Source organism: Drosophila grimshawi, unplaced genomic scaffold (assembly GCF_018153295.1).
Source record: "Drosophila grimshawi isolate 15287-2541.00 unplaced genomic scaffold, ASM1815329v1 contig_1377, whole genome shotgun sequence".
Lineage (NCBI taxonomy): Eukaryota > Metazoa > Arthropoda > Insecta > Diptera > Drosophilidae > Drosophila > Drosophila grimshawi.
Window position 1 is genome coordinate 16,191,771 of NW_025062900.1, and position 13,818 is coordinate 16,205,588.

Genomic DNA, 13,818 nt, shown 5'->3' on the forward strand with positions numbered 1-13,818 from the left:
ATACAAAAAAAGAGAAAATAATGAAGAAGAAAAAACTCCAAACAAATCCGATACTTTTACAATGCCATTGGGCGATTTTTGGTGTTAAAGCTGCGATTTTTCAGCAATCACTGCATGTGAGACATTTTCATTAGTTTTTACTCAACGTAAAAGGCTCTTCTCTTTTTTATACCCTTGGTTGATATTATTATTTTATTGGTCTGCCAGATAGTGTCTCTCCGTCTGTCTGTTCTTTAGTCCGTCAGTTTTAACTTTATTTTTCTTTTGTAAATGAATAATGAAATTTTGAAATGAACAAGTGGACTCTTGTTGCAAGTGTATAATTTCTTTTCATTTTCTCTTTTCTGTTTTTTTTTTTAATTAAATTGTCACTGTAAAATGGAGGCTTGCAACAATAATATATTCAGTCGGCATTTTATGTTTCCCTCGTTGCTGATGCTGTTGACACTTTATCAGCCTCAATATAATTAAAATATGAGACACGTTCGCAAAATAGTGTGCAATGCATTTGAAATAGCCATCATTGTCAGCCGCAACTGTAGATTTTGAAGACAAAATTAATTCGAATTGAACATTCAAAATGCTCTAGACTCCTTTTAAATTCTTTCATTTTCTTTTGTGCTTTATTAATTCTAAACACATTCACACAAATACAAGTTAATACTCGGCTAGAGGGCTCTAGTAAAGAAAGCTCATTCTGTTAACCATAACATGAAAATATAGAGAAATACTTAACTTAAATAATTGCGCGAACAGTTCACCATTTGAAAATTCAATGTTTATAATACAAAACAATTATTATATAATTTTAATGAAAATCTGAAAATTTGTATATCTGCATCATACATTGTATACATATATATCTGCAAAATACAATAATTAATAATTCAATCATTAATTCTGTGCTTATATTCGGGAGACTATTTTTTCTGGCTTTCCAATATTCTTGCAATATTTTATTCCCAACTTGCTTTTCAATTTTGAATTAAATTACAAATTGTTTTATTTAAGATTTTTTTAAAAATGTGCGCTGTTTTTAGTTCACATTTAATAAATAAATAAAAAAATATATATAAAATTTGTATATCAATTGAAAAGCACTGTCAATCAAAAGTTGAATTTTAGTGATAAAAAAATATGAAAAATCACTCATGATCCACATCGGATTAATAGATAGCTCCTCTTATGAATTATCTTTCGGCTTTAAAATATATGACGAACGTGATACTGTATTATCTTGCTCAATTTATTAATTCACAACTATCATTAATTGCGAACAATTTTCATTGACGCATTGTTTGGACTGCAACTGTATAAATTGTATTCTTAAACCACTTTAAGCACTTTGTGGGCGGTGGCATAATTGTTGTTATGAGTACTTGTTATGAGTACTGAAAAATGCAATATTTTTAAATGGCTGACAGAATTTTTATTTCAATGTGGGATTGTGGCGACTGGATGCCGTGAAATGCCAACGGCCACAATTCTCTGGTCATTATTATTGAGCTTCCTGAATGTTATATTATCTGTAACTTATAATGGATTTTTAAAATGCAATCAATGCTACAATAAAACAAAATCACAAACAAATTTCATCAAGATAGCTTTAACAGTGAAAAGCGTGATAAACAAACCGACGAAAATAGCTGTGTGAAACCGGAAAGTATTGCTAATCAAGAATATATATACTTTAGACGACTGCTTCAATTCGGTACGATGAAATTATATTACCAGCTGTAATGTATTGAATGGATTTTCAAATAACAGAAAAAATATGTCTCGGCTAAGAAAAAATTCAAATTGCAAAATGTGTAAAATATTCAGTTATGATCATTATAGCCTCAACTTTTCAATTACAATCAAAATACATCATTCTTACTGAATGTTAAAATGAATTTATTACAGGTATTTATGTGCACATGTGTAAAATCTTAGAGTGTTGACTTCTTTCGTTTTGTTTTACAATATAATACATTTAACATCTACTTGTTGGTATGTTTACACAAGGTACAAGTACACACACATATATATATATATATATATATATATATATATATAAATATCTATATTGCAACAATTTAAATGACTTTCGTAGTTTGCGAGCTTGTTAAAAAATCTACAAAAATAAAATGTTTAATTGACTAGAGAGGCTGTTGGCATTGTTCAGACATCAGTTATGTTCAAGTTAAGGCAGTTGATCCAGAATTTATCAATGGTATGATATAAATGTGGCAGAGCATTGCCAATGCTGTGGTTCTCATCCGTATATGTCTGAAAAAATAAATAAAATTGATTTACTGTTCGATTTATTTCAAGCTGGGAATACTATACGCACTTGCTCATCGAAGAGTATATCGGCTCTTTGAAGTTGTTTGGCCAACAGCAGAGAGTGTTGATAATGGACATTATCATCACCGGAGCCATGAATTAGCAAAAAGTCATGTGTCTTAAAGTTATCCAAATTTCCAAAGGCACTGCTCTCAGAATACTTGAGTTGATTGTCATCCACCGTTGGCAGGCCCATATAACGCTCAGTATAGATGGTGTCTATAAGGCAGTGAACAATGACATTAAATAACCATGCTTATTGAGGGGAAATCACAGCTCTTACCATAATACAGCCAGGAGGTAACTGGCGCCACAGACACACCACACTGGAAGATGCGGTCATTATCCTTTTCGATTGTCTTGGCTGTCATATAGCCGCCATAGCTCCAACCCCAAATGCCTGTGCGTTCGGCATCAACAAAGCCAAGATAGTCCTGCATCCATTTGGTGACAAACAGTTGATCCTCCACCTCATGATCGCCCAAATCGTTGTTCACGGAGAACATCAGCTCTTTGCCCTTGTTGCCAGTGCCACGCCCATCGATATAGGCGTATATAATGTCCCTTGTGGTGGTAACAAACGCCTCATAGCCAACGGTAAAAGAATTTGTAACGCGCACCGAATTGGGTCCACCATAAACAACGACAATCATGGGATATTTCTTCCTCTCATCGAAATTGGGTGGCAACGCCAGCTTGGCAATGCCAGTGCTGCCATCTGCCAGAGCGACATTAATAAATCTATAGCTGGGACGCAGCTTTTTCGCCAAATTGGCACGATAAGCGGGATTCAGTTCCCAGTCGATGAGCTTCTTATTGCTGGGCGTGTCGACCTTCAAGATTTCCGTATATGACGGATTGGGTCCGTTGCAGGTGAGCGTATAGAAGGAGTAGGATTTGCTGAATGTGGCAGTGGCCGAGCGGCATTCAACGCCATCGACATCAACATGATCGCAGCTGAGGCAATAGTCGTTGCTGTACACATGATATTGCGCCGGATCACCCAGCTGAGTGGCCTGATAGTATCTGCAATAGGTAAACAAATTCATTAATATTCAAGTTTATCAAAGATTTCTTATTGTCTTGAGATAGAATTTGATTAAATGATTTAGGCTTTCACTCCAAAATCAAGCTGAGCTTAATTTCGCTTTTCTACCAATTAATTTTATAAGTACATTAGTTGACATTAATTAAATACATTAAATATTATTGTTGTTGTTAATGAGCCTCAAATTTCCTAGATTAGATTTGCATATCTACATTAATATTTATATTGTTATACTGAGATCAGAGCATTGGGCAGTCGTGAGACTTCTCGAGATTGTGTACACTTACAGCTTATCATTGACCTCATCATAGCCATAGATATTGAGCACAGTGAATCTGCCACGACTCTTCCAGATGTTCTCGCCCGTTAGCAGGTCAAGATTCCACACCTGATACCAGTTATTGATGAAGTAGACAAAGATGCAGTTGAGGCCATCCTTCAGGCACTTGGGTGTGCTCATGGCCACCCAGCCGTCGGGCTCTTCGATGCGCTTCACCTCCGCACAGACGCCCAAATGGCTGCAACTTTGGAGCGAGGCGAGATTCTGGCGGCGATTCATCCAGGTGATGAGCAGATGACTGCTATTCGACCAGACCACATTCTGGAGAATGTGATCGGAGCTGACAATATCGACAGGTGCGTTGATGCGTTTCATATTGGGATCATTGTCGGTCAGATCATAGACACGCAGATAGACAATCGGATTGGGTGTGCCCGATTTCGGATACTTGAGCTCCTCTTCGTGCGGATACTGCGAATACGCATTGGCACCATCGCCGTAGAGGAAATACTTAAAGGTCTGCACTTTGGTATCATCGAAAAAGCCCACAGCCAGTTTGGTGCCATCTGCTGACCACCAGAGAGCGCTGCCACTGCTCAGCACCTCCTCCTCGTAGACCCAATCGGGCACACCATTGTAGACAATGCCATCCTTGCCATCCTCCGTGATGGCTATCTCCATGTTCTCCGCGAAATGTATGTACACATTGTTCTGGTAGACATAGGCCAGTCGGCCCTTGAGTGGTGACCAGCCACAATACTGCAGCTTCTCGCCCTTGTGTATCTTTATCGCCGCATCCGTGGCAATGTCATAAACATCGTATTGCGCCACGTACGAGTGCCGGAACTTCTCCGTCAAATTGTGACGCACCAATATTTTCGTATTATCCGGCGAGAGCGTAAATGTGGCGCCTGTATAAGAGTTCTGAAAATGTGAAAAATAACTATTAGTTAATATATATTTTATATTTGATTTAATTTGTTACATTTTAAATGTTAACTAGAAATTTCTTTCAATTTTAAAACCATTTATATATATTTGATTTTGTTTATATTTCTCTTTATGCCAAATAAAACCAATAATTGAATAAATAAATATATGTTAATTAATTTTTAATAAGTACCAAAAAAGTGGATTCCAGAAAAATTGTATCCTTCTGAGTGGCTGCATTGAATTTGTGAATGGATCTATCGCTGGCAGTATAATAGAACTCCTCATCTGTGAATAATTCAAATTTAATGGGTCATTAGCTGTGTTAAGTAAAAGACACAAACCAAATGGCATCTGTGTCTAATTAACAAAATATAATATATTGTATTAAATATTTATATTTTAAGAAAATATAAACATATGTGTTTTGCGTACTAAGTTGAATTAAAACAAACAAAAAACGAATTAATAAAAATCAAGAAAATATACTTAAGTAAAACTGATTTTGTGTGTATTATAATTAATAAAATTAAAATTAAAATAAATAATGATTTGTAAATTTAAAAAATGATTTTAAAAAAATTTATTAATTATAAAAATAGGTCACCAAACACAGAGTCATATTTAAAAAAAAAAGGTTAACTGTTATAGAATATATAAATAAAACATAATTTTCTTACGAAATTTAAGAAAAATAGTTAAGTTGCTATATAAATCTTAATCACTACAACCGCTTTTAAATTTATATAAAAAATCCAACTTATTTCTTTTATTTTATCTTTATTACAACTAAACTTCAAATCAAATTGATAAGGCATATTTATTAAAGAAAGACAATTAAATCAATTTAAAATCAACTCGACTAATGATTATACAATTAAACATTAAACTTGCTAGTATTTATATAAATTAATGAACCGCATTAATATTATTGACGAAGGAGGAAGGAATCCGGCTCATGTCCACACATGTTGTGAACAGCTGCCATTTAAAATTTAAGAAACTTTAAATTTAGGTTCGCTTAAAGAATTGTAGCCGCGTATACTTATGGTATTAGTCAATCTATTGTTTTCTTTTATTCGCCCGTTTTCTATTGTTTGGGCCACAAGGCATGCCAAATTTCAATTACCAATGCTGATTGGATGGTTATATAATTGGCTTTTTGGCAAGTGCCCAGCTGAAAGCCCTGGACGGAAACTGAAAAAGTGCTTAACTTAATACAACTTATGTTGATTTAAGAAGTTTGTATTAGCAATGATTCAAATTGGTAACATTAGGCTAAATTACACGTGCTGAATCATTTTTGCATCTCAACAAAATGGGTTAGAGGATTAGAAAACCAGAAAAAAAAGTGTTTTTTTTGCTGGTATAGCCTGATAACTACATTGAGTATTATAAATAAACAATACTTGTGAAACCTGTTTTTGATTATTTTGTAGTACTACAATAAAATATATTTAGCATTGGAACTTGAGCTTCATAAACAGGTCACCTCAAGTGATGCTTATAGTCAAATATTATGTTGACATTTCTGACAGCAGGCAATTAAAATACAATCAATATCGTTGCTAGATACTCTATCTAACGTGTAGATTCTAAAGGCTATCTAAAACCGTTATTCGATTGCACACGTTAAGATAAGGCATAAGGTAAATAAGATTACTGGCTTTTGTTATACGATTGGCAATTCAAATACTTCTTATTTATTAGTGCGTTCAGATAGTGTATATTTACTGGTGAAACTCGTGATTGAGCGAAATGATATTAACAAAATCGTGATTAAGGCAACTTAAATTAACTGAAAATGGAATATTTTTGAAAAATAAGAATTTATGATTCAACATAAAATGCGGAATATCACTTATTTTATTCTTTGTTATTCTTCTATGGAATATATATGTATATACATAATATAGATCAGATTAGCAAATGTTCTCATTAATGAACACGAAATTGTGATTTAAACATGTTTTAACAAATAATTAACTTCTGCCTTGGGAATTACATACATGAACACACATATGTATATACATATATATCCCATACAAATGCAGAACAGGGAAACGACCCTCGGTGCAATTTTCGCTATTCAGGCCACAAAAGCACACGCATTGTCGGCGTAGCTTGATAAGAAATCTCAAGCTGGGAATTTCATGAACGCACACATACACACACGCACACAGAATGAACTCTGTGGGAAAGCACAGTCAAGGGGGAATTGACGAGTTGATAGCAAGCTCAACAGGAAATCACAAAGGCATCAAAAATATGTGCTACAACAACAACAGCAACAACAACTGGTACTCAGCTCACCTGTTATCCAGGTGCCGTTGAAGCCACGAAGGCCGGCGGTGCCGTAAATCGCCTCGGTTAATTCCCAGGGTGTCTTTAAATCATCCGCATGCAATTTGATGATCGCAGCGTGTGCGACGGAAAGGCCCGCGACCCAAGCCAACAGCAATTGCAATTTGACATGCAGCATTTCACGTCACAAAAACAACAGCAACAATAAAGACAACAATAACAAGCACAAACAATACAAACAATTCTAAAGGTGTTACATGCAAATGCGAAGTGAGAAGAATTCGCGATTTCACCGTTGAATAGTAAAAACACCAACGTTCGGCGGCACAATTAAACTTCAACTGAATTCAAAATCAATGGTAATCAGCAATTAGCGGCGACAGTTGAAAACAGGTTGCGCCAGCAGCAGAGTCGACTCTAAAACACCCTGTATATAAATGAACATTTTGAATGGGAATTTCTTACTTATAAAATGCTGCACAGTATGGTCGTCTCTGCAATGTTGGTGCAGACAATGCTAAAAAATAGCAGCTATTGTATTCATACATTATATTGAACAGTGTCACCCTTCGACTGTTTTGTTTACAGGGTATTACGATCAACAAGTGGGACGACGCACCGCACTTTATTATTATGGAACAGTTACACACAAGGCGGCAGTGTTGGTGTACTCTACGTGTTATCGGTACTTGTTATCGATCACGTTACCGATAACAACTAATTTAAAATGGAAATTATTTGCCAAGTAAAATCACCAGTTAATAAATACATTTCCTACATTTATGCGAAGCAAATGATTCACTGATTGCATTTAAAGTGATTGATTGAATTGAAAACCGTTAAGTTAACATATAAAAAAATAAATAAATATAAAAGCTATAAATATAATCAAATTCTAATTTATTGAGAATACTTTAAGAATTCAATCGGAAAAGTTTTCTTAGGCAATTTCCCAAGTTTTAGTTAATCAGCAATTAGCAGTCAATTTTACAATCTTTATTTAGAATTATGCTTAGTATAAACAGAGTTCGTTCGAAAGATGATACTACGGGTGAAAACATATATATATATATAAATCTATATATGTGGTGAGGACATGTTAGCAATGTTGACAACATCAAATCAAATCATTTCGTCGAATGCTGCTTAGGTTTACAAAATTACAACTTATTATTATTTTTTTAAGTCTTAAAGTCTAGTTTAAGTGGTAAACATAGAACGCTACACGGGAGTCGGGATATATATTTATTAATTTATGCACGTGTTTTGAAAGGTGATTTTAATTTGCCGGTGGAGGCGGTTGTTGTTGTTGTTGCTGCTGTTGTTGTTGTTGTTGTTGCTGTTGTTGCAGGGATGGCAATTGCATGACACGCGCCAAGATGTGCGCCTGCTGTTCCAAGTACTTGGGAAAGAATGTCTGCAGCAGATCCACCTTACGCTCCTCGAGCTCGAGGCGCTGTCGCGAGATTTTCGTTTGTTCCGCCATCAGTTGATTCTTGCGACGCACCTCCTCCAAGTAGAGCGACTCCAAGGAGTCAGCAGCCGGCGGATTACTCGAACCAAAGGGTCGTCCACGTTTCCGTGGCGTCGGTGTTGGTGCCAGAGCATTGCAACTGTTGCTGCTGCTGGTGGCAACAACCGAGGGCGGTTGCATGCTCGCAGCACCATTGCTGTTGTTGGTGGCAACACTGATTGTGTTGTTGGTGCTGTTGATGTATGCCACGGCTGTAATGGCCTGATGATTGATGGACGACGACGTGGAGGCAACATTGTTGCTGCTGCTGCTGTTGCTGCTATTATTATTGTTGCTGTTGTTGTTGTTGTGGTGTCCACTGCCAACAGCATAGCTCAGTTCGTAGCCAGGTTGAAATTGCTGCTGTTGCTGCTGTTGTTGCTGCTGTTGCTGTTGCAGTTGCTGTGGTGTTTGCAGCTCGAGCAGCTGGCTGGGCTCGGCTGGTGAATACTGTTGCATCTGCTCCTGAAATGGCAACGAGCGATAATCCTCATCATCGTATTCCTGCTTGATATCGTCATACTGATCCGTGAACAATTCCGTATTGAAGCTAATGCTGCTATTGTTGTTGTTGTTGCTATTGCTACTATTATTATTATTATTATTACTGTTATTGTTGTTATTGTGGCTGCTGCTGTTGTTGCTGTTGCTGCTATTGTTGCTGTTGTAGTAATTATTACCCACCGACTCCGTTGTCAAATTGAGCACCGATTGCTGACCCGGTTGTTGTTGTTGAGACTGTTGCTGCTGCTGCTGCTGCGATTGTTGTTGCTGTTGCTGATTTTGCTCCTCCTCGCGTGGGGGCGACACATCCCGATTGTTGAGCAGCACATCGGGTGGCAACGGTTCCGCATTCTTCGGCCTGTGTATGTTCTTTAAAATCCGATTAACAATGTCATATTTCTTCCAGCGCATCGGATAACTCGACGGATCATTCTGTAGCTGTTTCTTCACACTCCTATAAGGATAAACCAAATATAAATTTACTCTTCCCCGCCAGCAATTTCCATCAGCAACTTACCGAAATTTGGCCCTCGTCTGATTCACCTTCATTTGTATCTCCTCGGGCTTGACGTCGACGGCGTATCGTTCGCGCAACTCCTCGGACCACTGGCCAAAGAAGATGGTGTTCTTGCCGTTGCGTGTGAGACGCCAGTTCTCCCGGCCCCAAATCTCATAGAGACGCTCCTCCTCGCTGGGCGTCCAATAGCGTCGCGCCTTCTCCTTGGCCTTCACCTCCAACAGCTCCTGGCTCCCGCACATATTCCCATCAACTTCGCTGGCTTCTGGTTTCTTATTATTTACTCCTGCGCCGGTCGCAGTGCTTCCTCCTCCTCCAGCTCCGACAGCAAGATTCAACGACAAGTTATCGTAGTCCATGCGAACGATGCGCGGCTTGGTTTATTGTCTCGAAGCGTTACTCACTTGGCTCTTCTTTGCATCACTCCAGCTCGCTTATAAAACAGTTTGCTGCATTTATTCAACAGAAGCTTCAGTTTTTCGCTTAGAAAATCAACACTTAGGGATGGCTACGAGTATCGATTAGGCAACGGAAGCGATAATTGCAATTCGATTGCAGTCTTTTTTTCAACTTGACTTATTTCCTCACTTGGGGATTAATGCAGAAATGTACACAATAATATTGGCATTAATTGTTACTAGACTGCTGCTCATTAAAATTAAAATCCAGCCGATTTTGCTTGTAAACATCGATATTGTTTGTACACTGCTAAAATGGCCCATCCACAACAATGCTTGTACCCAGAACAGTGTAACCGTTGGCGGGCAAGCAATTAAATACACCAAAATACTAGATCAGAAATGTAGAAAAATTTAGCAACATATTAAAAAAGGGGTGTACTAAAAAGATACATATGATAGAGATATATATAAATAGAGAGATATAGAGATAATATAAAATCATTTTTATTTAATGTAGTTGCTTACAATATCGGCCATTAACATATATTCGATCATAGCACGAGTAAAATCAATCGCTATCTAAAATATCGGCTAAGACTACTATTCTATTGCTATCGATATTAAATATTCATCATCTCTGGCGTTTCACAGCCAATTTCCATCTCTATTAGAAGATTTATCCACTATTTTTGTACTACGAATTAAATCACAACTTGGCCAAAATGAGTGATCCGGAAAACGACTCGAAGGTGAGACGGGGTCCCAAACACATGCGTCTGCGCTACTACACCTCCTACGAGGAGGCGACCATCGTCAAAGTGTGGCGCGAGCATCTGCACGAAATAACTTCCTACACGGAGAATCTATCCATATTTCGAGAAATAGCCTTCGGATTGCAGCAGCATCGCATCCGGCTTAACAAGCAGGAGGTGCGGCGTCGTATCAGCAGCTATCGCAACAAATACCTGTGAGTAAAACGCACACAATAAATAGCATTCAAAGGAACCCAATGGAGTTGTTTCAGATTGGAGCGCAGTCGGCTAGAAAGCGATCCGCAGTATAAATCCGAATGGCGTCTCTTTCCGCTCATTGACTGCCTGTTCCAGACGGGTGGAACGGCCGCCACGCCCCCAAACGTTGCCCAAACGGAACTAAAACGCATCGAGCAGCTGGAGGCGAATGTGCGCCAGGAGCTGACCAACTTGCCCCGCTTCAGTCGCCATGATTGCAAAACCATCAAATTCAAACAGGATCCGAATGGTTGTCCATTCCTCGATGTGCAGCAGCAAGAGCAGCAGCCACTGTCCTTCCACTACGCCCACATCAAGACTGAAGTGAAACAGGAACTGGATATAATTCCAACACTGCCCGAGGAGAAACGCTTCCCGTTGATGTCAGCGAATCGCATCAAGCAGGAGCCACATCTGCTGCCGATGTCAGCCTCGGAGCAGTCGCCGTCCACCAGCCTGGACTCGAATCCGGCGTGCTATTCGCGACGGACGCGTCGTCGCATGATTATGCCGCGATCGGGAAGCATAACGCTTGCTCAGATCGAGCAGCTGCAGAAAGAGAACGAGCTACTCAAGGAGCAGCGGGACATGGATCTGGCCGATCTGAAGCTGATGGAGCGCGAGTACCAGCTGCTGGAGCAGAAGTTGGACAGCTGCCTGCACCGGAATGAGGTCCTGCTCAACTATATGGATACGTATCTCGTCAAGCGAGGAACTATTTAGATTGATTTTTAATCATAGTTTAAGTTAGAATTATCTCCGTTAACGGAAATGGAAATAGAAATGAATCTGAGGTTTATTTTCGAGCTGCTTCCAAAGAAACCTTTTTGATCTCCAGCGCTCACTTCTTATTTAAATTTCTTTAATTACACAAAAAATCTGTTAGAAAAAGATTAATATTTAATTTATAATTAAACCAAATACTACGAAATATTATAGGTCCTTTTGGTTTAAAATCTTTTGTTTTCAAATTGACAAGGGGCTATTACTTCATTTACAATATATTTTCTTATATTTCATATTTCAAAAACATCAATTTTGTTCAAAGGTCATCGCAAATTTAAATAATTAGCTTTTATAATCGGCGCGTATCTTAAGATTATTTTTATGGAAATTTAAATGAATCTATAATTAATTTTCGAGCTGCTTCCAATGAAAACTTATGATCTGACAATTTTTTTTTTTATTTTACGTTCCTCGATTATTTATACATAAAGTAGTTAAGAAAGTGCTTACGAAAAGATTACAAGAGATTTATATTTTAATTTTAATTAAACCAGATCCTTTTGATTGAAAATCTTTTGTTTTGAAATTGACAAGGGGTTATTATTTAAGCTCAAATATATTTTCTAATATTTCATTATTTTTGCATTTGTATACGAAGCAATAAAAAAGTTTTAGTAATAACTTATTTTTTCAATTTACTTATGACATTCATAATTCACGCCCTCAACTCTAATATAATCAACTTCTCTATAAGCCATCTCGTTTGGTATTTATGTGTGTTTGGAATACGGTCACTCTGCGAGCCGTTTTCAACGCATTACGTTCGACACATTGTTTAGCTTGCAGAGTTATTTATTAAAATGAGTACTGGCATAATAACAAATACAATTCGCATGCTGCGAATAAGCAGCCGCACAATCAAATGGCACAAACCAACGCTGACTGCAGTGCGTCAATATGGTAAGCTGAAGAAAAATAGGCAGATTTCATAACAACCGGCAATAAGTACATGAATGTAATGTATCGATACATTTTAGCCACACCGCCGAAGCGTTTCTACAAAACGACCAACGTACTCTGCACGGATGCGGGCTATGAGGTGACACTGGATCATCGCAAACTGAAAACGCCAAATGGAACGTTGTTTACAGTTAAAAGTGAGCCACTGGCGATTGCAGTTGCCACCGAATTCGACAGCCAAAAGGATCACATTGAGCGCTCTCGCATGCACATTTCGGCGTTATGCTTCACGGCCATCGATAATCCCAATAAACTCACCAAAACTGATATGGTCAACTATCTGCTGAATTTTGCAGCGACTGATACAGTGCTCTTCCAGTACGATGTGAGTAAAGCAAGCAAAATTAAGTAATCGATACGTTTTTCTATTCAATATTTTTAATTATAGGACGAGAAGGATCTGCAAGAGTTGCAGTGCAACGAGTGGGATCCAGTGATTGACTGGTTCAATCAGCGTTTCGAGACCAATCTGCAAAAGACAAATAACATAACACCGCCTCAGGTCACCGGAGACGATAGAATGAAAATTGCTAAACATTTTCAATCGTACAACCTCGAAACGCTGCATGGTAACAGTTTATCCCTTTTAAATGGCATATGTAATCAGTGTTCTTTTCTTGTTAGGCTTCGTCTTTGCTGTGGACACACTGAAATCGATTGTGCTCGCGTGTGCCGTTATTGAACAAATGTTATCGGTGGAGAGAGCAGTTGCCTTATCGCGACTCGAGGAGGAATATCAGCTGAAGTTCTGGGGACGCGTCGAGTGGGCTCACGACTTTAGTCAACAGGAATTGCAGGCACGCTTGGCTGCCGCTGTGCTCTTTGTGCATCTTAATTGTTCTGAGAACTTTGTTAAAGAGAAATTACTATTATAGATTTGTTGGACTTAAATCGTTTTTAAATTGCTAGAAACCATCGAAACCAGCCTCTTCTCTTTACAGCTATCTGGCAACACCAGCAAGCTGTTCAAGTACTGCACTGCACTGCTTGACACGGCGCCAGTTTTCAACACACTTTCATCTTATCAGCACTGCACTAACGTAAACAATGCCCGTTTTGCAGGCAAAGCAGACGTTACCATTGAAGAAAATCAGAAAGCAGCTAGTGTGCTTCACGACCCCCTCTCCCTATCTCGTTCTCTAATTCTTACGTTTCTTCGCTACTGCATAAGTGTATATGTGTGTGTGTGTCTGCGTGCACACGACTCTCTTTGTCTATGCACAAATGTACAGTTTTT

At 38.1% G+C, this 13,818-nt stretch overlaps 4 protein-coding genes across 4 annotated transcripts; 2 read left to right on the forward strand and 2 right to left on the reverse strand.

Moving 5' to 3' along the window:
* Nucleotides 1–2,049: 2,049 nt before the first annotated feature.
* On the reverse strand, nucleotides 2,050–7,088 carry LOC6561850 (venom dipeptidyl peptidase 4). Its single transcript, XM_001987952.3, has 6 exons — nucleotides 6,900–7,088; nucleotides 4,780–4,874; nucleotides 3,664–4,580; nucleotides 2,612–3,354; nucleotides 2,336–2,547; nucleotides 2,050–2,271 (listed from the first exon to the last, which is right to left on the reverse strand). The coding sequence occupies exons 1-6, from the start codon at nucleotides 7,066–7,068 to the stop codon at nucleotides 2,164–2,166; spliced, it is 2,244 nt and encodes a 747-aa protein (XP_001987988.1). The 5' UTR covers nucleotides 7,069–7,088; the 3' UTR covers nucleotides 2,050–2,163.
* A 782-nt stretch (nucleotides 7,089–7,870) lies between these two features.
* On the reverse strand, nucleotides 7,871–10,171 carry LOC6561849 (myb-like protein AA). The gene is made up of 2 exons (XM_001987951.2): nucleotides 9,425–10,171; nucleotides 7,871–9,361 (listed from the first exon to the last, which is right to left on the reverse strand). Exons 1-2 carry the CDS (start codon nucleotides 9,781–9,783, stop codon nucleotides 8,170–8,172), a joined length of 1,551 nt encoding a protein of 516 aa, XP_001987987.1. The 5' UTR covers nucleotides 9,784–10,171; the 3' UTR covers nucleotides 7,871–8,169.
* Nucleotides 10,172–10,501: 330 nt separating this feature from the next.
* LOC6561751 lies at nucleotides 10,502–11,726 on the forward strand. The gene is made up of 2 exons (XM_001987950.3): nucleotides 10,502–10,792; nucleotides 10,850–11,726. Exons 1-2 carry the CDS (start codon nucleotides 10,548–10,550, stop codon nucleotides 11,556–11,558), a joined length of 954 nt encoding a protein of 317 aa, XP_001987986.1. The 5' UTR covers nucleotides 10,502–10,547; the 3' UTR covers nucleotides 11,559–11,726.
* A 633-nt stretch (nucleotides 11,727–12,359) lies between these two features.
* LOC6561799 (ATP synthase mitochondrial F1 complex assembly factor 2) lies at nucleotides 12,360–13,472 on the forward strand. The gene is made up of 4 exons (XM_001987949.2): nucleotides 12,360–12,521; nucleotides 12,599–12,906; nucleotides 12,970–13,150; nucleotides 13,206–13,472. The coding sequence occupies exons 1-4, from the start codon at nucleotides 12,422–12,424 to the stop codon at nucleotides 13,454–13,456; spliced, it is 840 nt and encodes a 279-aa protein (XP_001987985.1). The 5' UTR covers nucleotides 12,360–12,421; the 3' UTR covers nucleotides 13,457–13,472.
* The last annotated feature ends 346 nt before the right edge of the window (nucleotides 13,473–13,818 follow it).

Bases quoted from the DNA above. Each gene is read 5' to 3' on its own strand.
- LOC6561799 (XM_001987949.2), top strand. From the start codon at position 12,422: ATGAGTACTGGCATAATAACAAATACAATTCGCATGCTGCGAATAAGC. The intron at 12,907-12,969 runs GTGAGTAAAGCA...TTTTAATTATAG, and splicing joins CAGTGCTCTTCCAGTACGAT to GACGAGAAGGATCTGCAAGA. The intron at 13,151-13,205 runs GTAACAGTTTAT...TTTTCTTGTTAG, and splicing joins CAACCTCGAAACGCTGCATG to GCTTCGTCTTTGCTGTGGAC.
- LOC6561751 (XM_001987950.3), top strand. From the start codon at position 10,548: ATGAGTGATCCGGAAAACGACTCGAAGGTGAGACGGGGTCCCAAACAC. The intron at 10,793-10,849 runs GTGAGTAAAACG...GAGTTGTTTCAG, and splicing joins AGCTATCGCAACAAATACCT to ATTGGAGCGCAGTCGGCTAG.
- LOC6561849 (XM_001987951.2), bottom strand. From the start codon at position 9,783: ATGGACTACGATAACTTGTCGTTGAATCTTGCTGTCGGAGCTGGAGGA. The intron at 9,362-9,424 runs GTAAGTTGCTGA...TTATCCTTATAG, and splicing joins CAGACGAGGGCCAAATTTCG to GAGTGTGAAGAAACAGCTAC.
- LOC6561850 (XM_001987952.3), bottom strand. From the start codon at position 7,068: ATGCTGCATGTCAAATTGCAATTGCTGTTGGCTTGGGTCGCGGGCCTT. The intron at 4,875-6,899 runs GTGAGCTGAGTA...AATTATTCACAG, and splicing joins CAACGGCACCTGGATAACAG to ATGAGGAGTTCTATTATACT. The intron at 4,581-4,779 runs GTACTTATTAAA...TCACATTTTCAG, and splicing joins TTCTGGAATCCACTTTTTTG to AACTCTTATACAGGCGCCAC.